The sequence below is a fragment of the Chelonia mydas genome, chromosome 1, assembly GCF_015237465.2.
Source record: "Chelonia mydas isolate rCheMyd1 chromosome 1, rCheMyd1.pri.v2, whole genome shotgun sequence".
NCBI classification, from domain to species: Eukaryota; Metazoa; Chordata; order Testudines; family Cheloniidae; genus Chelonia; species Chelonia mydas.
Genome location: NC_057849.1, coordinates 346,860,451 through 346,883,511, shown reverse-complemented (window position 1 = coordinate 346,883,511; position 23,061 = coordinate 346,860,451). Strand labels below are relative to the sequence as shown.

General features: G+C 56.9%; 1 protein-coding gene across 1 annotated transcript in view; it reads right to left on the bottom strand.

Annotated features, from left to right (window-relative positions):
* MAPK8IP2 (mitogen-activated protein kinase 8 interacting protein 2) overlaps window positions 1-23,061 on the bottom strand; it is a 63,792-nt gene that overhangs the window by 26,450 nt on the left and 14,281 nt on the right. The window contains 5 exon segments of the mRNA XM_037889510.2: window positions 654-2,760; window positions 2,762-3,225; window positions 4,466-4,574; window positions 14,845-15,072; window positions 21,307-21,412. Coding sequence (XP_037745438.2) covers window positions 654-2,760; window positions 2,762-3,225; window positions 4,466-4,574; window positions 14,845-15,072; window positions 21,307-21,412 — 3,014 coding nt within the window.

Genomic DNA, 23,061 nt, shown 5'->3' with positions numbered 1-23,061 from the left:
CCTGTGTTAATTCAGCCCCCACAGTCTGGGGAGAATGTCTTCAGAAAGGAAGGAAGAAAGATGTCCCAGCAGTTAGGGCACTAGGTCTGGTTCAATTCCCTGCTCCATCACGGACTTCCTGTGTGACTTAGGGCTTATCGCCAGGGCCCCGCAGTCGGAGCACAGCGATGCGATTTACAGCACATACCCAAGTGCTCTGCTGGAACTGCCCTCTGTGGATGCTGCTGGCGTGAGTTCGAAGGCCCCTCGTCCCCACTAACGTAGTCCTGTTTGAAGAGGACGACGTTAACGCCAACGAGGTACCTTTGAGTTCATGCCCGCAGCGTAACACGGGGCGGTTACAGACCAGCACTTCGGCGCGCACTGCAATTCACACCCTCGTCGTCTGGACCCGGTGCGGTGTAGACTCTGCCTTTGTCTGTCTGGGTCTGTACAGTGAGGAGTGTAGCACCCCCACCTTCCAGGGGTGCGGTGGGGACAAATGTACCGCAGAGAGGGAGGTGTTTAGACACTGCAATGACTGGGGGCTCGGCACATGCCCTACCCGGGGAGATAAGTAGGTTTAGGGGTGGCCCAGTCTGGATGTGGGACTCTCCCACAGGGAGAGACATGGCTGACCCCTCTCTGGGGCGGGCAGGGGAATTGGTACTTACTGGAGGAGCGGGATGTGCTATTGACAAAGACATTGAGGAACTTCTTGGAGAACTGGAGGTCGGCTTCAGGGGAGGAGTCCTCCGAGGAGCTCTGCCCGTCCTGTGCCGCCAGCCCCTCCCCAAACTCGTCCTCGTCCTCCAGGTCGCAGTTGTCGCAGGCGGTCAGCAGCTCACTGTCGTCGCTCAGCACGGAGGTGCAGCGCTTTAGGCTCACCAGCTCCAGCTGCGTGTTCTCATCCACCACCAGAGTGTATTTGATGGAGTCGTAGACCAGGGACTCATCCAGCGGCCGAGGCTCCAGGGCCATGGGGGGTGGAGGAAGCGGCAGGTCCTCCTCGAAGCTCTGCGTGTCGTCGTGGAAGGGGGAGCCCTTCAGGCTGCCGAAATACGGCATGTCATCCTCGTCTGTGGAGTAGGTCAGGTTAAAGCACCGGTTGGTCTTGGCCGTAGAGACGTCAAGCACTGGCAGGAAGGCGTCGGGGTTCTGGTCCAGGCTCTCTAACCGGATGTCATCGATCATGTCATTGTCCTCCAGGATCCCCGAGTCCAGGTCCTTATCGATGGCCCAATCCTCTCGCCCAGCTGCCGGCTCCACCTCTGTGCCATGTTCTCTGGACGCTGGATCCGAGCCCTCTGTGCTGGCGTGAGGAGCGAAAGGGAAGCTTTTGATGGGCCCCGTACAGCAGCCAAAGTTTGCCAGCACCCCTGAGCTGCCCAGCCTGTCAATGGAGAGGGGGTGCCCCAGGAACACTGGGGTGATAGTGTCATTGGTCGGGTTGCTCATGAATAAATACGGGCCGGAGTCACTTCCCGGAGGCGAGGACTCTGTGGCAGGGCTGGTGCTCGTGGGTTTCTCGTCCTCGGCGCTCTGGAGTGAGCTGCGCAGAGTCTCCATGTCCACCAGCTCGATGCTCTGCTGGGAGCAGGACAGCTTGACCGGCTCTGCTTCGCTCCCTGGGGAGTCCCGCAAGCTGGGCTGTACGTCCAGGGACTCGCTGAGGATCTCGGGCTCCAGGTCAGAGGCCGGGGAGATGGTGTCGCAGAGGGAGTGGGTCTGCTGGAAGCACTCGTCCGGGCACTTGAGGGGGTATGAGCCCTCCAAGATCATCTTGTTGACGAGGTTGCTGAGCAGCCAGGGTGAGTCTGAGTCCTCGCTCAGGTCAGGCTCCGACTCGGAGTCAGAGTCGTACTCGCTGTTACCCTCGTCGTCCACCTCCGGCAGGAGCTTGGGCCCGATGGGCAGGTAGAAGGAGCGGCGGATGCTCTCCAGGCTGTGGTCTGGGTCAATCTTTAGATCCAGGGGACTGGACCCAGACACGTCTGTCTGGTCAACGGGGGCGGAAGAGTCCTCTGGGTTCAAGGTGTCATAATAACCCTCCATCTTCAGGTCGGCCAGGCTCTCTCTCCTCACCATGCTCCGGTCCCTCAAGCGGCTCTCCGGCAGCTCCCCGGCCAGGGTCATCTCCTCCTCCTCCTTGCACTTATCCAGCAGGAGCGAGTCCTTGATGCCCATGAGCCCCTGGCCTTCAAGCTCCGTCTCCAGCTCGGCCTCCGAGGTGGGGGAGCTGGCCTCCTCGATGGAGTTAGTGAGGTGGGAGGACCTGCCGCTGCTGCTGTCGCTGCTCAGATCCAGCTCCGTCTCCGAGATGGAGGAAATCATGTTGCTGACCAGGCGGCCCCCACAAGCAAAAGCTGCCTCGATTTCCCCCTCTACATCTGAGTCAGAACCCGGGGAGCTGAGGTCGTCACTGTGCCGGCTGCGGGGCAGGAACTGCTTTGAGTTCCTGCTGGTGAGATCTGCCTCGATGCCTGGGTCGGACGATGGAGACGTGGTCTCGGAGGAGCCTGAAGGGAGCCCATGCATGCTGGCGGCCCTGCTGCAGTGGGGACCCTCCCCTTCAGAGCTCAGCTGCTCTGTCAGCCCCCTCAGGCAGACATAGGCCCCCAGAGTGCACCCTCCGTCCCCATCGCTCCGATCAGTGAAGGCTCCAGCTTCAGTGTCTCCATAGCCCTTGGGCAGCTCTTCCTCAGACAGTGGGGTGGTGGACTGGCCACGGCGGGTGATGGGGGAGCCACGACCAAGAGCCAGGCCTGCGTCCCCCCCCAGGGCCATCTGCAGGGGTACCCTCCTCACTGGGTTTTTGTCTCTCCCTGCCGCTGGCTGCCTCTGGCTTGAGGTTTGCACAGTAGCTTTCGGTGGCTTTGGGCTGCTGGGAGTTGGCTTCGCAGGTCTGGGGCTCCTTGCTGGCTTCCGAGTGAGAGGCTATGTTAGGAGGAGCGGCAGGCCCTGTTGGAGAGAGAGACTGTTTAGGAGACGGCTGGCTGAGATGAGATGGGGAATGTGGTGAGCATGGTGCAGAGGAGATGATATTCATATTATAATCTTCCCCGGCTCTCTCCGGCGGTTGGTTACCATATGCCAGAGACTCATGTCTGTTGCCTTCCAAGTCATAGAAGGAGGGTTTGAGCAGCGTCTGGGCCTGCCCTGTTTCCTCAGTGGTCAGCCCCAGGCCGTTCTGACTTTCCAAGCAGGGGCCATCTTGGACACAAGGGTGAGAAGGAGACAGGTGCCCTGAGAAGAAAAAGCAAAGAGCCTGAGATTAGAGCTTTGAACCAGTTCCCCCACCCAACCCCGGCTAGGGCCTCTCATTCTCCCCCTGCTTCACTGGGAAAGCCGGTGCAGGAGAGTCCCCAAGCCCAGCTCGCTGATCCCTGCTGGGCAGTGCCCCACGCACGTGGGACGAGACAGAAGCTGGCTCGGCTCCTTCCGTGGAGCCACATCTTCAGCTGCTGGAGGGGAAGGGTCCCCTGGTCCGTGCCCCTGGGGATGAGCAAGACGGGCCCTAAGTGCCATTCCAGAGAGGAATAACCAGGGCCCGTGTGCTCGGCAGTGCATTGACGCACAACGTGGCAGTGACTCTTTCCAGCAAGGACTGGTGTGGAGGGTGGATAGTTTTGCCGTGTTCTCCAGGCACCCAGCTCTGTGGGCCTCAGCAGTTAGGCTGGTGTCTGGAAACTCGGCTCAGAGTCTCCTTCCCCCGCCCCGCGTGTGCCAGGGAGGTGGGGCTCAGCGGTTCACCTTCTCCGCTCCCCAGATCTCGGCTGCTGCCCTGTTCTCAAGGCAGCGGGGCTGCCCAGCCTGTACGTTTGGCTCCCGGGCCCCCTCCTGCCCGCTGCCATAGGACAGGGCCGGCAGCAGGCACTGTCATCAAGTCAGCAGTCCCTGGTGGGGAAAGGCGCAGCCGCAGGCAGAAGACAGGGCCAGGAGCAGCAGAGTAACGAATCCTACAGCAAACACACCACAGTCTGTGGGATCGTGGGAAACGCTGAACTCCGGGGCCTCCTCGTCACTGAGCCCATGGGCCCCTGTGTCCGGTTGCCCCGCTCTGAGCCAGGACGGCTGGCTCTCTGTGGACGGCAGTCACGCTTGGGTCCCATTTTCGAGGACGGAGAGCAAAGCGTGGCTCTGCCTTTCGGGTACGAGCCGAGCTCCCGGACATCGGGCAGCCCCGGAAACAGCCTGAGGGGAGCAGCGTGGGGAGGAGGGGCAGAGGAAGCATGAATCTCCCCAACACAGGGCTCGGACACAGCCCTGGGGGAGAAGCTGGGCCTGGAACCCTCCATGGAGCAGCTCACCCCATCTCCCGAACATCCAGCCTCGGTTTCCCACCCCTCCCCCATCCCCAGGGCCCAGAGCAGAGCCTGGCTCTTAGGGCAGCCACACAGCTGAGCTCAGACGCACAAGCCCCCGCAGCCCTTCTGCTGGCGCAGGTGGGGGGGCTGCAGCAGGTGGGGGAGGGGAGTACGCTCACCAGTGTGTGAGGAAGAGGAGGAGGAGGAGGAGTGGAGAAGGGTCTCCTGCCAGGTGGCCCGCTGAGCAGTGGGGGGAGGAGGGTAGCTGCCGTTGTTGTTCAGGGAATCCTGGTCAGAAATAGAAGAGCCGGTGAGTTTAGAAACGAGGGCGGGGGGGAGTCCGGGGGTGAGGGATGGGAGGGCCAGAGGAGAGGGATGGGAGGGCCAGAGGAGAGGGAGGAGGGGGAACACGGAAGTGAGGCCACGTCCACACTAGCAGTGGTTTACAGGAATCGGCTGGCCAGGCTCCAGGACTCCCTGCTCGGCAAAGCTGGGCTGTGCCCGACGAAGTCTGGAGGGTTCCTCTGGCCACATGCAGCCAGACCAGGTCTCTGCAAAAGCTGCCTCTGTGCTTGTCAGTCCCCACTCCGACGCAGGCTCCCCACAGGGAATGACCCCCGGCCTGCCCCTCCAACGGGGCAGGGCTGCCGCTGCACACGCTGGGTGAACGACAGGTCAGACAGCGTCCCCTAAACTCTGAAAGCTGAGCCCTGAGTCAGCAGCCCTCTCAGCCCCCCCCCCCCCAGCGAGCCCCTTCTCCCCCAAGTGCTCCGGGAAACTTCAAACATGGGGCAGCTCCTCATGCCAGGGGCTCCCGTCCCCGTGCGACACGCTTGTGGGAGGAGCGAACTAGCCGCACCAGGGACAGGATCAGCACCGCCAGCTGCGTTAGCCGCACCGGCAGGAGCGGGACCGTTCCCACCACACAGCCACCGGCTTAGACTCTGCAGACTCTGCCTCTGGCGCTCGGGTCACAATGGGACGGTTCCACCACACGTGTAACAGCTAGAGACTGACTTGTTAAACTGAGAGCTGGGACTTTGAAGGAGAACCCGGAGGTCCATTGGCTCCCCCCATCAGGCTTTGTGTCCCCCAGAGGACGTCCCCCAGGTGGGGAAACACTGGTGCAAGACACGCTGCCAGCACCACACGATCTTCCCCTACAATCTGACACACGCACAGAGACACAGAGACAGACACACACAGGTACACGTGTACACACAGACACACATGCACAGACATACACACACGCACAGAGACACAGACACACATATATACGCACAGACACACACATGCACAGACATACACACATGCACAGAGGCAGACACACACAGGTACACGTGTACACACAGACACACACGCACAGACATACACACACGCACAGAGACACAGACACACATATATACGCACAGACACACACATGCACAGACATACACACATGCACAGAGACAGACACACACAGGTACACGTGTACACACGGACACACACAGACACACACATGCACGGACATACACACACGCACAGAGACACAGACACACACATGCACAGACATACACACACGCACAGAGACAGACACACACAGGTACACGTGTACACACAGAGACACAGAGACAGACACACACAGGTACACGTGTACACACAGACACACAGAGACAGACACACACAGGTACACGTGTACACACGGACACACACAGACACACACATGCACAGACATACACACACGCACAGAGACACAGACACACACACGCACAGATGAAAAAAGGCAGAGCAAATGTTGCTGATGGGGCGAGGGCGATGAGACGAGGCTCTTGTAACTCCACTGAGGAAAAGCAGCACGAGCAGGGGGTGGATCCCACTCTGAGGGGGTAAAGGGGGGCTGTGCAATAGCAGAGACACTCAGATCTTCGTCAGACCCCACCGTGAAGAAGAAAGAAAAGCCATTCTGTTCGATCTGCTCCAGTTCTCGCACGGTGCCCTCCAGACAGTTGGTGAGTCGGGGCGATGCTGTACCGAGAAGTGAGCAGTGACTCGGAGATGAGGGGAAAGCAAATGTAGTGTTTCTGTCTCAAAACAAGTGACTAGAACAATCGCACATACACAATGGGAAACAAACGACTGCCCAGGAAGGAGTACTGCGGGAAGGGATCTGGGGGTCAGAGGGGATCACAAGCTAATTCTGAGTCAACAGTGTAACGCTGCTGCAAAGAAAGGGAACATCCTTCTGGGCTGTATTAGCAGGAGTGTCGTAAGCCAGACGCGAGAAGTAATTCTCCCGCTCTACTCCGTGCTGATTAGACCTCAAGTGGAGTATTGTGCCCAGTTCTGGGCGCCACATTTCAAGAAAGATGGGCACAAATTGGAGAAAGTCCAGAGAACAGCAACAAAAATGATGAAAGGGCTAGAAAACATGAGCTGTGAGGGCAGATTGAAAAAACTGGGTTTGTTTAGTCTGGAGAAGAGAAGATGGAGAGGGGAGATGAGAACAGTTTTCAAGCACGTAAAAGGTTGTTACAAGGAAGAGGGAGAAAAATGGTTCTCGTTTAACCTCTGAGGGCAGGACAAGAAGCAATGGGCGTAAATTGCAGCAAGGGAGGTTTAGGTTGGACATGAGGAAAAACGTCCCGACGGTCAGGGTGGTCACGCCCTGGGATAAATTGCCCAGGGAGGTTGTGGAATCTCCCTCATTGGGGATTTTTAAGAGCAGGTTGGACAAACACCTGCCAGGGACGGTCTAGATCAGGGGTCTCAAACTCAAATGACCACGAGGGCCACATGAGGACTAGTACATTGGCCCAAGGGCCGCACCACTGACCACCCCACCCCTGCTGTCCCGGCCCCGCCCCCACTCCATCCCTTCCGTGAGGCCCCGCCCTGCTCTGCCTCTTCCCACCCCTTCCCTGCCCCCATTCCAACCCCTTCCCGGAAATCACCATCCCAACTCTGCCCCCTCCCTGTCCCCAGGGGGTGCAGGAATGGTGCAGGGTGCAGTAGGGGGCTCAGGGCAGGGGCTTGGGGTGCAGGAGGGGTGCGGCGGGGGCTTGGGGCAGGAGGGGTTCGGGGGGCGGGTCCGGCCCGGCACGCACCGAGGGCAGGGCAGGCTCCCTGCCTGCCTGCCCTGCCCCCTCACCGCTCCGGGAAGCGGCTGGGACCTGGGGGAGGGGGGGCACAGGGGTCTGTGTGTTGCCCTGGCCGCACCTCCAGGTACCTCCCCTGAAGCTCCCATTGGCCGCGGTTCCCCGTTCCCAGCCAATGGGAGCTTCAGGGGAGGTACCTGGAGGCGCTGCCAGGGCAACACACAGACCCCTGTGCCCCCCCACCACCCCCAGGTCCCAGCTGCTTCCCGGAGCAGTGTGGGGGCAGGGCAGGCAGGCAGGGAGCCTGCCCTGCCCCCGGTGCGCGCCGGGCTGGAGCTGCTCTAGGTAAATGCTGGGGGGGCGGGGGGGCCACGGGGAGCTGGTGGGCCACAGAATATAACCCTGTGGGCCGCGTGTTTGAGACCCCTGGTCTAGATAATACTTCGTCCGGCCGCAGTGCAGGGGTCTGGTTCTCGTTTAGATGGCCTCTCGAGGGCCCTTCCCGTCCTACGATTCTATGATCCTGGCCACGACTGTCCCTACCTCGCTCCCCAGGAGAGTGGTACAAGCTGTGTGGGGTACCGGGCACCCGCATCTCCTGAAAGCAAAGGGAGTCAAGGGGCAGTTTGGGCCCTTACGAGAAAAGGTCGCTGAGGGTGGGCTGGAGGTAGCTGCGCTGGGAGTCGCCCAGAATCCGCCTCGCCAGACAAACCATGTGACTCTATTAGTATTCACCTGCAGGCCACGGCTGTGTCAGCATCTGCCAGGTAAATCACACGCGGCGGCCCTGGATGCCGTTAGGGATGCTGGATACAGCATCTCCTGGGAGGCTTGGCTGGGGCACAGTCACCGAAAATTTGCTGAAAGGTTGTAAACAAATTGTCCTGGAAGCAGCAGAGAGGGACCTGGGGGAGCTTCCGACTCAGCCCTGGCCCCATTGATTATCCAGCCCAGGGGGATTTAATGACATTTGCAAATTAGACTCTGAGAGGAGCTGTGAGTGCAAGAGGGGATAAAGCCCTAATCCTGGGGCTGAGAGAGATTAGAGATGTGGGCAGGAAACAACAAGAGATTGGGCAAATCCAGCTAATCCAGCTGGGGAGAGATCACTGGAGCCCAAGTCTGTGATGGGAGAGAGAAACATGGAGAGCACGTGGCTGAGAGGGACCGGGGGGCAGTGAACCAGACAGGAGTTTGGCAGGGAATATGGCTGCAGATGAAGCCAATGTGATTCTATGCTGCATGTCCCGAGGAATCATGTCCTGGGAAAGGGGGAGACACCCCAGGATCCTCAGTGGAGACACCCCAGGATCCTACATTCCCAGAAGCCGCCTTGTTCTGGGGAGCAGAGAAAGGAGATTCCCTCTCTCCCCAGCCCTGGGGACACCGCGTTTAACTCTGGGCGCATCCTCTCCAGAATGCTACAGACGAGAAACAGAAATGGGCACTGAAGAGAAGCAAACCACTCCGTCTGCCTGGCTTGGCTGCGTGATGTCCAAGGAGGGGACACGACCCCAGACTGCAAATACACACAAGAGGGGGGAGACCTCCAGGATTACTTGAGCAGGAAATTAGTAAATAAATGATCAGGGTGATACCTGGAGTGCAGCTCAGAATAACGGGATAGAATTAGGGGAAGAATACTTTATATGGAATCTCAACAACTCTGTCAGCAACTGACAGGGGATCTGGTCAGAAATCCCCCCAAAGGGAAGGGCCGGGGCCTGTCACTCCCTGACAGAGGGATGGATCCAGGTGGGAATTTCCCCCAGGGAAGGGCTCCCTGACAGGGGGTGGATCCAGGTGTGGCAGGGCTTCAGTCGATGGTGGAAAGAAATGTTTGATACTCTCAAGCCCCATTCTGAAGGGGTTGGCCCACTGCTGGCGCCTCCTCATGGCCAGGCGTGGCGTGGCAGCTCTCTCCCCTTTGCTCTGTGGCCACTGGGTGCTCCACTTCTGTAGTGGCCTGTCTCTTCCTGTGCCTTGGCCTTCTGGCCGGCTCCCTTCCAAGCCTCTCCCCTTCTGGGGTCTCTAGGAACAAAAGCCAGGGGAATTAACACCAACAAACGGAGTTAGTGCAAGAGAAGGGAACACCTCCCTCGCAGGGCATATCACAACTGGGCCCTCCCGTCCCTCAGGGAGGGGCCTTCAGGCGGTGCTTGTTGGGGAAGCTCCTGCCTTCCCTCAGTCCTTTCCTCAGGGCTGAGGGGCTGGTCTCATCCCTGGGCTGCCCATAAGTGAGCTGTTCTACTCCCTTTTTACCTCCTCCTCCAGCCTTGTGGGTGTGGTGTGGCGGGGCTGGCTGAGCTCAGGGCAGCTCCAAAACCCTTGTTATCCAGTGTGGGGTTTGTGTGCCCCATCACACCCCCTCCCCCTCACGATGGCACCCGGGGAACCAGGCCCAGCAGATGGTTCACCCTGCCTCCCTGGAAAACCAAATCAGCCTGTTGGTGGGCTTTCCCCGCTCCATGCTGAACTGGGAAGGTATACGCTGGAGGGACAGGTATCAGCGCACAGCCCGGGGGCGTAGGGTGTCCTTCATGGCATTTCATCATCTCAGGGGGGCATGGTCGGTGAATGGATTTCACAAGAGGTACTGTCGGCACAAGTCCATAGCCCGTTTCACAGCGAGACCGTCCTTCTCTACTATGGATTGCGCCGTTCCCCAGGGCCCTGGGTGCTCCTCTCCGCTTCCTGGGACAATCCTGCACCTGCGCCGGTTTGTAAAACAAGCTCTTTGGAGAAGTCAGGACTGGCCAGGTCAGACTCGTTACACGGGTGTTTTTTCAACTGCTGAAAGGCCTTTTCACAGGCCTTGGACCAGCGCGCCTTCCTGGGGCTCCTGTCCTGAACTGGGCCCATGGGGGGAGCTCCTAGCATCGAAAACCCTGGCACAAATCAGCAGCAGTAGCCTACAGGCCCCCCAAAGCTTTGGACTTTCATCTTTGTGGCTGAGCATGGGCACATTGTGAGGGCCTGGACTTTGCCAACGAGGGGCTGGCCTTGGCCCTTCCCCAGAATATATCCCAGGTAGGTGGTCTCTTTTTCCCCACTTTTGCACTTTGCCAGTAGCCCAGCCCCCCGTAAGGACCAGAGTACAGCAGCAACCTGTGCTGGATTTTCCTCCCACTCTTGGCTGTAGAGGACCATGTCGTCTCACTAGGCTGTTGCTTGTAAGCCATGGGGTTGAAGAACTTGATCCATGAGCCGCTGGAACATTGCAAGGAGGCCAAAGGGAATAGTCTGAAATTGACAGAGGCCAAATGGCGTGGCAAAGGTTTGTCTCCCATACCGGGAGAATCCAGTCGATGATTAGGGGATTTCTCAAACAGCAAATAACAGGAACGGGATCAGCTGATCCCAGTGACGGAGATCCTCAGCAACAAACCTTCTTTTCAGGGTCATATACCCCGACCATCCATTTGTGGACGATGTTCATAGAGTCTTTGTTTTCAGAAAATCACATACCTGTTTCAGCAGCCGAGGTGGCCTGATCAGTGAGGATCTCCTTAGGTGCCACAGCAATAGTCTTTGCATTGGTGTGTGAGGTGGGATTGCCTCAAGACAGCGGGCAGCCTAATCATCTATCACGAAGATCTGCTTGTACCCAGCAGCACCATTTTCCAAGGATCCAGCAAGGTCCATCCCAAGCCCTTCAAATGGGACGTCGACTATGGGGAGTGTGACCAGAGGGGCTTCTATCCCCCTTTAGGTCCTATGAGTTGGCATTTGGGGCAGAGTCTTGGTGAATTCTGGGCCAAAAGAAGTGATCCAAAATCCTGGACAGGGTCTTCTCAGGACCGAGGTGACCCACAGAGGGGACAGCGTGAGCCCGTTGCATGGCTTCGTGCCTGAGGCCACGGAATGGAGGAGTTGCCACCAAACTTCCTCCATCAGTTGGTCTTTCTCCAACTGGTGCAGGAGCTCAAACCATGGTACTGCTCTGCTCATTGTGAGTCTATGACTTCCCCGTTAATCATAGTCTGGCACAAAGTTTCGTCCTCCCTCTGGTCCTTTATGAAGTCTGTCTCTCTGGTTAGGATGTCTCTTCTGTAGGGGGGCCACTGTGGCTTCGTTGTTAAGGGGGCCTTCTGGAGAAGCTTCCCTCTGGCTGGATCCTACCTCTCCAGGGTCCTCACCTACACCTGCCAATGTCACAGGTTTTGGGCTCCCATCTCCCCAGGTCTCCTCAGCTGCTCCCTCCAGGGTCTCTGGGGTTGGTTTAAATTCCTCAATACCTCTGAGAAATACTCCCAATCCTGTCCCAAGATAACAGGGTAGGATACTGTTGAGGCCAGCCCCATTACAAGGCACTTTGTGTTTTCCCCTACAGCCAAAGGCACACTTCTCCGTGGTTACACTGGAGGAAGGCAGTCTCCATGGGGGCTTCAGGGTTTGGGACCATATCCTCCCAGACTAGGGCCTGGCCACACCCAGAATCCACTAGGCCCGTGACCTCAGTTCCATTTATCTGCATAAGAACCGTTACTTCAGCTGGAGTTCGTTTATGGTCCCTGTTCATAGCCACACTCCTTTTGGGGCACTCATGGTAGCAGTGACCTGGGGCCCACATGAAAAGCAAGTCCCTGCTGCTGGCCGAGTGGCCGCTGGCCCCGGGCCCGCTATTTGAGATAGCCCTTCCCTATGTGCCTTGTCTACTCCCCCTCCATAGGGGTTCCAAGAGCCTTTGTCCGGACTGGGGTCTGAGATGCTGGGGTTTGCTACCAGGGCCCAGTCCAGGGCTTGACGGCCTGCTGGGCACCTTAGAGGCTGGTGCTTGCAAGACCACCCTGTCTGATTGCTGGCTCCCGGGCTGGGCTCTCCCTTCAGCTGAGGTGCCCTGGGCTTCAGGCAGTTGCTCATATGAAGCCGTTAGAGCCATCTCTGCAGCTAAATAATTCTCCATCAGCCAGGCTGCACTGGCTAGGGACTTGCCCCTGCCCTCAGCCAGAAGTATGGGGGTGAGCTGCTCCACCACACTGAGCTCGGCCACCTCCACTCCAGTCTGAGTCTCCGGCGATTGCCACTTAAAACCCAAGCCTCTTAACTTCTGGGTGACCACGTGGGGCCTGGCCCCAGGGGCATTTCTCCCCAGGGAACCTCTGCCGGAAAGTCTCCTCCGTGAAGCTGAGGTAGTCAAGTAGGGCCGCTTTCACCTGTACTGGTCCCGTCACCTGCACCGTACCTGCGCTGGTCCCGTCAGGTACGGTGCCAACAGGGTGGCCCAGTGGGCATGAGGCTTCCGTGGCCACTCGTTCACAGGTTATCAGGAAGGCCTCCGGGTCATCCTCAGGACCCGTCTTTGTGAGTTTCACTGGCACGGGCTGGACCACTGGGCCGGGGCCTACAACCCCGGGAGGGGAAGCCCTGGGGAGGCCCTCCGGCTGCATCAGAGCTACCAGCTGCTTGACCAGCCGTTGCCGCTGTCGTGCCCCTAGGTCCCAGAGCAGCCGTTGCTGCCGGGCAGCCATTTGCTGCAGGAGCCGTTGCTGCTGTGGGTTCTCAGTCACCCATTTGAGAAGATGCTCTAGGTCCATGTTGTCGGACCTACCAACCCCCGTCTCTAGGTCACGGGTGTTTGATCCCTAGGTCAGCCAGTCCTCCCCACTCTCCAGTGGGGTGTGGACGCACCCGTAGGAAGCTGCACTCAGGCCTGGGCACAGCAGGGACGTACATCGGGCCACGTGATGGCGTCAGAATCTGCGATCCCATGAAACACACTGTTTCTAGCCCTCCTGGCTGTGGTGGAAAGCCCGGTGACGTCACCCAGTGTCGCCGGTGCAGCATAGAATCAGAATATCAGGGTCGGAAGGGACCTCAGGAGGTCATCTAGTCCTAACCCCTGCTCAGAGCAGGACCAATCCCCAATTTTTGCCCCAGATCCCAAATGGCCCCCTCAAGGATTGAACTCACAACCCTGGGTTTATCAGGCCAATGCTCAAACCACTGAGCTATCCCTCCCCCTGCCTGCATCTAGGAGAGCCAGGGAGGAGGCTGCCGGGCCCCGGCCTAGCCCTGGCTGCTCCGGGGGTGGAGCTGGCTGGCTGGGAAGCCTGGACAGCCAGCCGTGCCCTCTGTGACTGGCTCCCCTGGGCGTGGCTCAGATGCCCCTGGGTCGGAGTGAGGAATAAAAGGTGCTGGTGTCTCCTGAGGGTCACCCACCCACGGCACCAAGACAAGACACGCCTCACAGCCGCTTGGCAGGGTCCCGCTCCTTTCTTGCCTGCTCTGATCAGCAGTGAAACGGACAGCGTAGGCACTGAGCGGCCTGCCCTGGCCTCCGAGCCGAGCCCGTGCCGACAACAGGCATTTCCCGCCGCTCAGCGCGGCCCACTCAGGCGCTGCACGGGTGCAGGTGTCCCGCGTCACTCACATTTCGCAGCTTCTCTGCAGCCACAGGGGCCAGAGACCCGACTCTCTTCTTGTGACGAACGCTCAGATTCTGGAAAACAAGAGGGCAGCCTCCGGACCTGGGCTGCCCCCACGCCACGCGCAGGGAGATGGGCCCAGCTTGGGCCTTGAGCTAGGGAACCATCTCCCCGCGGCATGGGATGGGATGGGATTAGGGTTGCCAACCCTCCAGGATTGTCCTGTAGTCTCCAGAAATTAACAATTAAACTTTAATTAAAGATTCTATCAGGGGATGAAACCTCCAGGAATACGTCCAACCAAAACTGGCACCCCTGGACGGGCGGGAACGGGAGGGGAGGGGAGAGGAGCCTTACAAACTAAAGCTACCGGGGTGGAGCACTCGTCACTGCACCCTAGGGACAGCCCTGCCCTGGCCCCTGGGAGAGGGATGGGCCAGGACCTAGTGGGCTTCATCCGTCCGTATCTTCAGATACGCAAGGCCCCCTCAGCACCTCACACAACCGACAACGCCACTCAGCACCACACACACAAACGGCCCACGATCACAGTGCTGCGTGTGGGCCCCCACATGCCCTGCCCGGTGCAGGAGCAGAGACCCCAACACCTTCAGTGCCTGAGACCTAGACATGGGAAAATCAGCCAGCCAAGCTCAGCGCCACGCACAGAGACCCCCCCCAAACCCCCCTCAGCACCACGCACAGAGACCCCCCCAAACACCCTCAGTGCCATATGCAGAGACCCTCCCAAACCCCCCTCAGCACCGTGCACAGAGACCCCCCCAAACCCTCTCAGTGCCTCATGCAGAGACCCCCAAAACCCCCTTCAGTGCTGCATGCAGAGACCCCCCCAAAGCCCCTCAGCACCGTGCACAGAGACCCCCCCAAACACCCTCAGTGCCTCACGCAGAGACCCCCTCAGCACCACACACAGAGACCCCCCCAAACCCTTTCAGTGCTGCATGCAGCGACCCCCCCAAACCCCCTTCAACACTGCGCGCAGAGACCCCCCACAACTTCTCAGTGCCTCATGCAGTGACTCCCCCCAAGCCCCCTCAGCACGGCATGCAGTGACCCCACCCAGCCCCCGTCTCAGCGGAGCTGCAGGCCCCTCACCTGGGCCCCCGGCACACTCAGGCTCAGGGTGCTGGGCCGGGGCTTCTGCGTCTCCTCGGCGCCGGGCGAGGGGATGGGGGAGGCCGAAGGTGAGGGCGTCACATCCAGCCCGGTCCCGTCCGGCTCCTCCTCATCCTCGTTGTCATCGATCATCTCAAACTCCTGGAAATCCTCCGAGAAGGTGCAGATGGGGTGGGGCTGCTCACAGCGCTCCAGCACCAGGCCGTCCTGGGGGGGCACATGGGGGTTAGGGGGCAGCGCTCCAGCACCAGGCCGTCCTGGGGGGGTGTAATGATGCTGGTTCTGGTGGGACTCAACTGAGAGTGCCAGTTCAGGACAAATTGCTCAGAGCAGGGCAGTGACAGCCCAAGGCTGGGGTTTCTCCACCTCTAAGGCAAACCGAACCAGACAGACAGAGAGGACTTTGGAGGACTTACCCCACTGGCTAACCACAAGTCACACAAGCAATTCCCTTAGACACTCCAGTTTCCCAGTATCACCACCAGTGCCCCTCGTTATGGAGACAAATGGTTATGAAAACCAATACCCCAGTAAAAGAACAAAGGTTCCCTCGATCCCAAAGGACCAAACCCCAGACCCAGGTCAATATACAAATCAGATCTTACCCATAAATCACACTGTTGCCAACCCTCTAGAATCTAAAATCTAAAGGTTTATTCATAAAAGGAAAGAAATAGAGACGAGAGCTAGAATGGGTTAAATGGAATCAATGACATACAGTGATGGCAAAGTTCTTGGTTCAGGCTTGTGGCAGTGATGGAATAAACGGCAGGTTCAAATCCAGTCTCTGGAGAACATCCCCAGCTGGGATGGGTCATTCAGACCTTGGTTCAAAGCTTCAGTGTAGCCAAGTCCCTCCAGAGGTCAGAAGCAGGATTGAAGACAAGATGGAGGAGCTGCAGCAGCTTTGTATAGTCTCTTGCCATGTGGTCTCTGCTTTCTGTGTCCCAAGGACAAGCTGCCCATCCCATGGCCTGGAAAACCCTCAGAGTTCTGTCCCTAGGCAGGTCCCTGCACACCTGGCTGAGTCCCCAGGCGTGTCTGCCTTCTCGCAATGGGTCAGGTGTGTAGCTGATGGTCCTTAAGGGGCCATCCAGCAGGCTAGGCATAAGTTTGAAATACAGATGGCAGAGAACCAGTATTCATAACTTCAACTACAAAATGATACACACACACACAGACAGCATAATTATAACCAGCCAACCATCACCTTCCCATAGACACCTCACGCGACAACCTTTGCACAATATTTGGTGCACTGCAGGACCTTGGTCGCAACAATGATCTATATGGTCCCAGTTTGTCAATAACATCACAGGGGGGCACAGGGGTTGGGGGGCAGTGCTCCAGCACCAGGCCATCCCGGGGAGGGGGCACAGGGATTAGGGGGCAGTGCTCCAGCACCAGGCCACCATGGGGGGCACACGGGGGTTAGGGGGAAGCGCTCCAGTACCAGGCTGTCCTGGGGGGGCACAGGGGTTAGGGGGCAGCGCTCCAGCACCTGGCTGTTCTTGCTGGGGGGGGGGGGCACAGGGGTTGGGGGCAGCACTCCAGCACCTGGCTGTCCTTGGGGGGCACAGTTTAAATCTGAAATGGTGCTTCTGCCCAAACCCTGGAATGTGAGTGAATGGAGGAGATAGTGACCCACTGAACTGGGAGGTGCAGCCCCACATCTGTCTGGAACCCGGTGTGACATTATGAGTATAATATAATATCTCATTGAGAGGTGACAGGGCCAGAAAGAGTTAATTAACTCCCAGACTGACCTGACCCAGGGCCGAACTTTAGAGACTGGTTCGGAAGAGATGGAAATGAACAGAGCTGTGAAATGCAGCCGGCATGGTCAGAGAGAGAGAAGGGGAGCTGTGTGTTCAGGTCTTGTGATGTCAGCAAACGAGTCTTGTCTATTGCTATGGCTTTGACTCAAAGATCAAAAAAGGAGTATTAACATTTAGGAAAAACGAGGAGTCCTTGTGGCACCTTACAGACTAACAAATTTATCAGAGCATAAGCTTCCGTGGGCTACAGCTCACTGCATCGGATGGAGTCGGAGTAAGCCCAGCCCCGTGGCCTGCACTGACCGGCACACCGGAGCGCTGAGTCACCACTGTGTCGTGTGTCCCCCCCCGCACCTGTCCCCCAGCTGGCTCGGCCAGAGGAGCAGAGCAGGGGACTCAGAGTCCTGGCATGTCTGTGCTAGCGGAACTCGGGGCTGGCTTTCAGCACCTGCCAGCTGCACCCCTGGCACCAGCAGCGAGCGGGATACCAGCATGCCAGGGCTGGCGCTTTACCACCATGTGCTCTGGCCCTGCTCTTGGGTGACAGTGTGGTAGGGGCGCCTAGATCCTCTCTGCATGAGCAGCTTAGCGCCGGGGCCTCAGGACTCGTGCTGGCAGGGGCTGGAAAATGCTCACAGATTAGAGAGCCAGAAGGGACCATTGTGAGAACATAAGAACGGCCCTACTGGGTCAGACCAAAGGTCCATCTAGCCCAGTATCCTGTCTCCGATAGTGGCCAATGCCAGGTGCCCCAGAAGGAATGAACAGAACAGGGCAATCATTGAGCGATCCATCCCATGTCACAGAATCAAAGAATCATAGAGTTGGAAGGGACCTCAGGAGGCCATCTAGTCCAACCCCCTGCCCAGAGCAGGACCAATCAGTGCCATCAATGTCATCCAGTCCCAGTGTCTGGCAGTCAGAGGTTTAGGGACACCCAGAGCATGGGGCTGCATCCCTGACCATCCTGGCGAGGAGCCACTGATGGACCCGTCCTCCAGAAACGTATTGAATTCCACAGGTTGACTGTGCGCTGTGGGAAGAAATACTTCCTTTGTTTGTTTTAAACCTGCTGCCTGTTAATGTCATTGGGTGAGCCCGAGTTCTTGTGTTATGAGAAGGAGTAAATAACACGTCCCTCTTCACTTTCCCACCCCAGTCACGATTTTACAAACTGCTGTCATCTCCCCCCATAGTCGTCTCTTTTCCAAACTGAACACTCCCAGTCTTATTACTCTCTCCTCATACGGCAGCCGTTCCAGACCCCTAATCATTTTTGTTGCCCCTTTTCTGAACCTTTTCCAGTTCCAATGTATCTTTTTTGAGAGGGGCGACGACATCTGCAGGCAGTATTCAAGGTGTGGGCGTCCCATGGATTTATACAGAAGCAATATGATATAGTCTGTCCTATTACCGATCCCTTTCCTAATGATCCCCAACATTCTGTTCGCTTTTTTGACTGGCGCTGCACATTGAGTGGATGTTTTCAGAGACTCTCCACAGTGACTCCAAGATCTCTTTTTGAGTGGTAACAGCTAATTTAGACCCCATCATTCTGTATGCATAGTCAGGATTATGTTTTCCAACGTGCATTACTTTGCATTTATCAACACTGAATTTCATTGGCCATTTTGTTGCTCAGTCACCCAGTTTTGTGAGATCCCTTTGTAACTCTTTGCAGCCTGCATTAAACTTAACTATCTTGAGTAATTTTGTATCCTCTGCAAACTTTGCGCTCTCATTGTTCACCCCCTTTTCCATAACATTTATGAATATGTTGAATAGGACTGGTCCCAGTACAGATCCCTGGGGGACCCCACTACTTACCCTCTCCATTCTGAAAACTGACCATTTATTCCTACCCTTTGTTTCCTATCTTTTAATCAGTTACCAATCCATGAGAGGATCTTCCCTCTTACCCCATTACAGCTCACGTTGCTTAACAGCCTTTGGTGAGGGACCTTGTCAAAGGCCTTCTGAAAGTCCAAGTACATTCTATCCCCTGGATCCTCCTTGTCCACATGCTTGTTGACCCCCTCAAAGAATTCTGGTAGATCGGTGGGGCATGATTTCCCGTTACAAAACCTGTGTTGACTCTTCCCCAGCCAATTGTGTTCATCTCTGTGCATCTGACAATTCTGTTCTTTACTTTCGTTTCAACCAATTCGCCTGCTATTGGAGTTAGGCTAACCGGCCTGTACTTGCCAGGCTCGCCTCTGAAACCTGTTTTAAAAAACTGGTGAACATCTGGGACAGAAGCTGATTTAAATGATAGGTTACAGACCACAGTTAGTAGTTCTGCAATTTGACATTTGAGTTCCTTCAGAACTCTTGCGTGAATACCGTCTGGTCCTGGAGACTTATTACTGTTTAGTGTGTTTAGTTTAGTACTGTTTAGTTTGTTCCAAAACCTCCTCTAATGACACCTCAGTCTGGGACAGTTCCTCAGATTTGTCACCTAAAAAGAATGGCTCAGGTGTGGGAATCTCCCTCCCATCCTCTGCAGTGAAGATGACACAAAGAAAGCATTTAGCTTCTCTGCAATGGCCTGTGATCATCTAGTCTGACCCCTTGTGTAACACAGGCCAGAGAACTTCCCTGAGATAATTCCTATTTGAAGTAGAGCAGATCTGTTAGAAAAACATCCAATTGATTTAAAAAATTGCCCATGGTGCAGAACCCACCCCGACTGTGGGGAAGCTGTCCTGGAGGTTAATAACCCTCATTTTAAAAATTGCACCTTATTTCTAGTCTGAATTTATCTGGCTTCAGCTGCCAGTGCTGGATCTTGGTACGCCGGGCTCTGCTAAACTGACCAGCCGTCTATTACCCAATAAACTGCGATCGATTCGCCCCTTAACCTTCTCTCTTAGCTAAACAGATTGAGCTCCTTGAGTCTATTGCTACAAGACCTGTTTTCCAATCCTTCAATCACTCTTGTGTCTCTTCTGGGACCCCTCTCCAGCTTAACAGCCTTCTCGAATTGTGGGCATGGAATTGGCACAGGATCCCAGCAGTGGTCTCCCCAGTGCACAAGCTCCCTGGTGCTAGGAGAAGAAACCAGGAGGCCGCTGCTCAGAAGGACTCCCTAATGGTATGTGATGTTATTGACATTAACCGTGACCGTATAGATCATTGTTGCAACCACTGTTATATGTTTGCAGCAAATATTGTACAAAGGTTACAAAAATATCGTGTAAGGTGTCTATAAAAAGGTTAGAATTTGCTGGTTATGATTATGCTATCTGTATGTGTGTATCATTTTTGTAGTTGAAGTTATGAATCTTGGCTATGTACTTGTATCTCAATGTGTTTGATTCTAAGTAGCCACAGTGAAGCATTTGGTCAGCTTCTTGAGAAAGGAATTTGCAGATTAAGTGCCCAATCAAGAAACACTTAACTGACAATGGACCTTGGGAGACTCTAATCCACATGAGAAGTCTTCCTAGGAACGTTCAAGGTAGCACGTTCAAGGTAGCACGTGAGCACTGGCTGCTTTCCTTGTAAAAACTGGAGTCATGCATGGACATGTGACTTGCCCAAGTGACTCCACACTCCATCTTGCTGCTGTGATTTTCCACAATAAGAACAAAGGGGTGTCCTTCCACAGGGCAGGGGATATAAAAGGCCCTGGAAACCCCTCCATTTTGTCTTCAATCCTGCTTCTTACGTCTGGAGGAAACTTGCTACAAACTGAAGCTCTGAACAAAGGACTGAATGACCCATCCTAGCTGGGGATGTTCTCCAGAGACTTGATTTGAGCCTGCCGTTTATTCCATCGCTGCTGCAAGCCTGAACCAAGAACTTTGCCATGACTGTATGTCATTGATTCCATTTCACCAATTCTAGCTCCCATCTCTCTTTCTTTCTTTCTTTCTATGAAGAAACCTTTAGATTTTAGATTCTAAAGGATTGGCAACAGCATGTTTTGTGGGCAAGATCTGACTTGTATATTGACCTGGGTCTGGGGCTTGGTCCTTTGGGATTGGGAGAACCTGTTTTCTTTTACTGGGGTATTGGTTTTCATAACCATTCATCCCCATAACGAGTGGCCCTGGTGGGGATACTGGGAAACTGGAGTGTCTAAGGGAATTACTTGTGTGACTTCTGGTTAGCCAGTGGGGTGAGACCAAAGTCCTCTCTGTTTGGCTGGTTTGGTGCCTTAATAATAAAGGACACCCAGCCTTGGGCTGGATCTGTCGTGCGCTAAGCAATTTGTCCTGAACTGATACGCGACCTGTATCCGGGACCTGCCCCACAATCCCTCCGACAGCAGATCTCTTTGCAAAACCAGCGATCTGGATTTTCCAATGTGCGGAGCTAGGGGGAGGGGGGAGCCCGGGATGGAAAGCGGCTGGGTGCTGCTGGTTGGGTTTGAGGGGCATCGGCCGAAGTGTGTGCGTGAGTGCCCATGCAGGCGCACACATGCTTGGGGAGCCCGGAGCGGGGCGCAGGGCACAGGTCTGGGGTAACAAGGCATTTGGCTTCCGGCATCTGAACTTTGCCCATTGGGATTTACCGGGGGGGCACTGCTGGTTGGGAGCAGGAGCTCAGTTGTGCTCAGCCTGCACCGGCCTCCCATTTCTGGGTGGCAGCACATCGCCCTGTTGGCACACGGGGCACCAGGGTCTCTGCCCGTCTCAGCCCCGCCTTCCCCCCTCACCTTCTCATAATGGTCCGAGTCATAGTTAAGTCCAATTCCACAGTCGTCCGTGATTTCGGACAGGTCCTCGTCGTCAAACTCCTCCAGGCTGATGTCCTGCGGGGGCCTGGGGCAAAGGGAGAGCAGCAGAGATCAGGGCTCCTGGGCTGCTCACACACAGCCATCCCATGCAGGGAGGCAGGCCTGGAAACTGGGGGCCCTCTGGGCTGGGGAAGGGCAGGCAGGGGGCCTGTCAGGCCTCAAGGGGCAAAGTCCCAAACGCTTTGGGGTGGAAGGAGATGATGGAGAGGAGACGACACTGAGGCCACCCCACCCCAAACTGCAGAAACAAGCATGCTCGCACATGCTGTCCCTTACACGTGGAGCCCCCTTCTCCCCCCATCAGTTCACAGAGCCACCACCCACCTCCTCCCACACGCCAGCTCTGCTGTGACCCCCATGGGAGCCAGCCTGAGAGCGGATGGCAGGGCCGGGCCGGGTCAGGGTCATGTCTCCCAGCCACAGCCCATTAAACCCAAAAGTGGGTGCCTCCAGCCTGCACCCGAACAAATGTGTGAGCCCTCGTCTTCCTCTTGCTGCCCCCTGGCGCTCCCACCGCTGGGTCTCCTCGTGGGCAGGGACTGGCTCCTTCGACACCTGCCCAGCGCCCAGCACAATGGGGCCTGAGCTTGCCAGAGCACACACAACAGCGGGACGGGTGAGAGGAAGGCCCCTGTCTGCAGCATGGGACGCGCCCCTGGGTGGGGCAGAGGGAAAGGGTCAGAGACGCATGCTGGCATCCCCGGCGGGCTTCCATTTGAAGTCTTATTTTTAACCCCTTCTAACTTTCCCAGCCAGAGCCAAGGCAGACCCCCTCCCTTCAGGGCTGGTCCTCCGGCTGCTCGGGCTCCGGCCACAGGGAGTTTGCTTGGGGAGCTGACGGGGCACTAGAGGGCGGGGGGAAGTTCCAGGCTTCATGGGGGCTCAGAGCTGCCACAGGGATTTTGCTCTGTCCTCGCTAGAAAACACATTCCCCCTCCCCCCAAACTTCCTGAGCTCTGGGCCCCAGCCAGGCAGCGCGAGCCGGCCCCGGCCAGGTGGGAGCGAGTGCACCTGGCGGGGAGGGGGGGCTCTGCGGGAATCAGACCAGCAGCTTCTTTCGCATCCCAGGAGTGGGGCCTTTTCCCTGGAGCCTCCGTCCCCGAGAGCAGGGGCTCTGACGGGGAGCTCCCCGCAAACAGCTGCCCCACCTCCCGGTGCGCGCCTTCAAACCCCTCCTTTGCCCTGCTGGCTACCAAACGCTCCGGAGCCCGGCCTACGACGCTGACCAGTCCCCTCTGCTTCCCTGACAGCCTGGCTGTGTCCAGCTCTTGGCTCCCGTCTGACACTTCGATTGCCAGCTCCCTGGGCAGGGGCAGCCCTTTGTTCTGTCTGTCCAGTGCCTGGCACAGGGGGGGTTGGGCCAGGGCTGGGACTCCCTGGTGTACAAATAGTAAATAACAATCTCACAGGGAATCGCAGGCACTGAAGGGCAACAGACCAGCCTGGACTGAGCAGCCCTGATTCCGTCTAACTCCAAAGCGAAGGGAATGTGCCCGCGGCTGGCTAATCGGTCTTTGTGTCCGTATATGGGGATGTGAAGTCCAGCACAACATAACCCAGAGTCAGGTTGTTGCTTCTCACTGGAGAAGCCACCGTGTCCTACAAACTACACTTCACCCACCACTGCCATGCAGCCACCTCTGGGGAGCAACATGCACAGGGATTTAGGCCAGG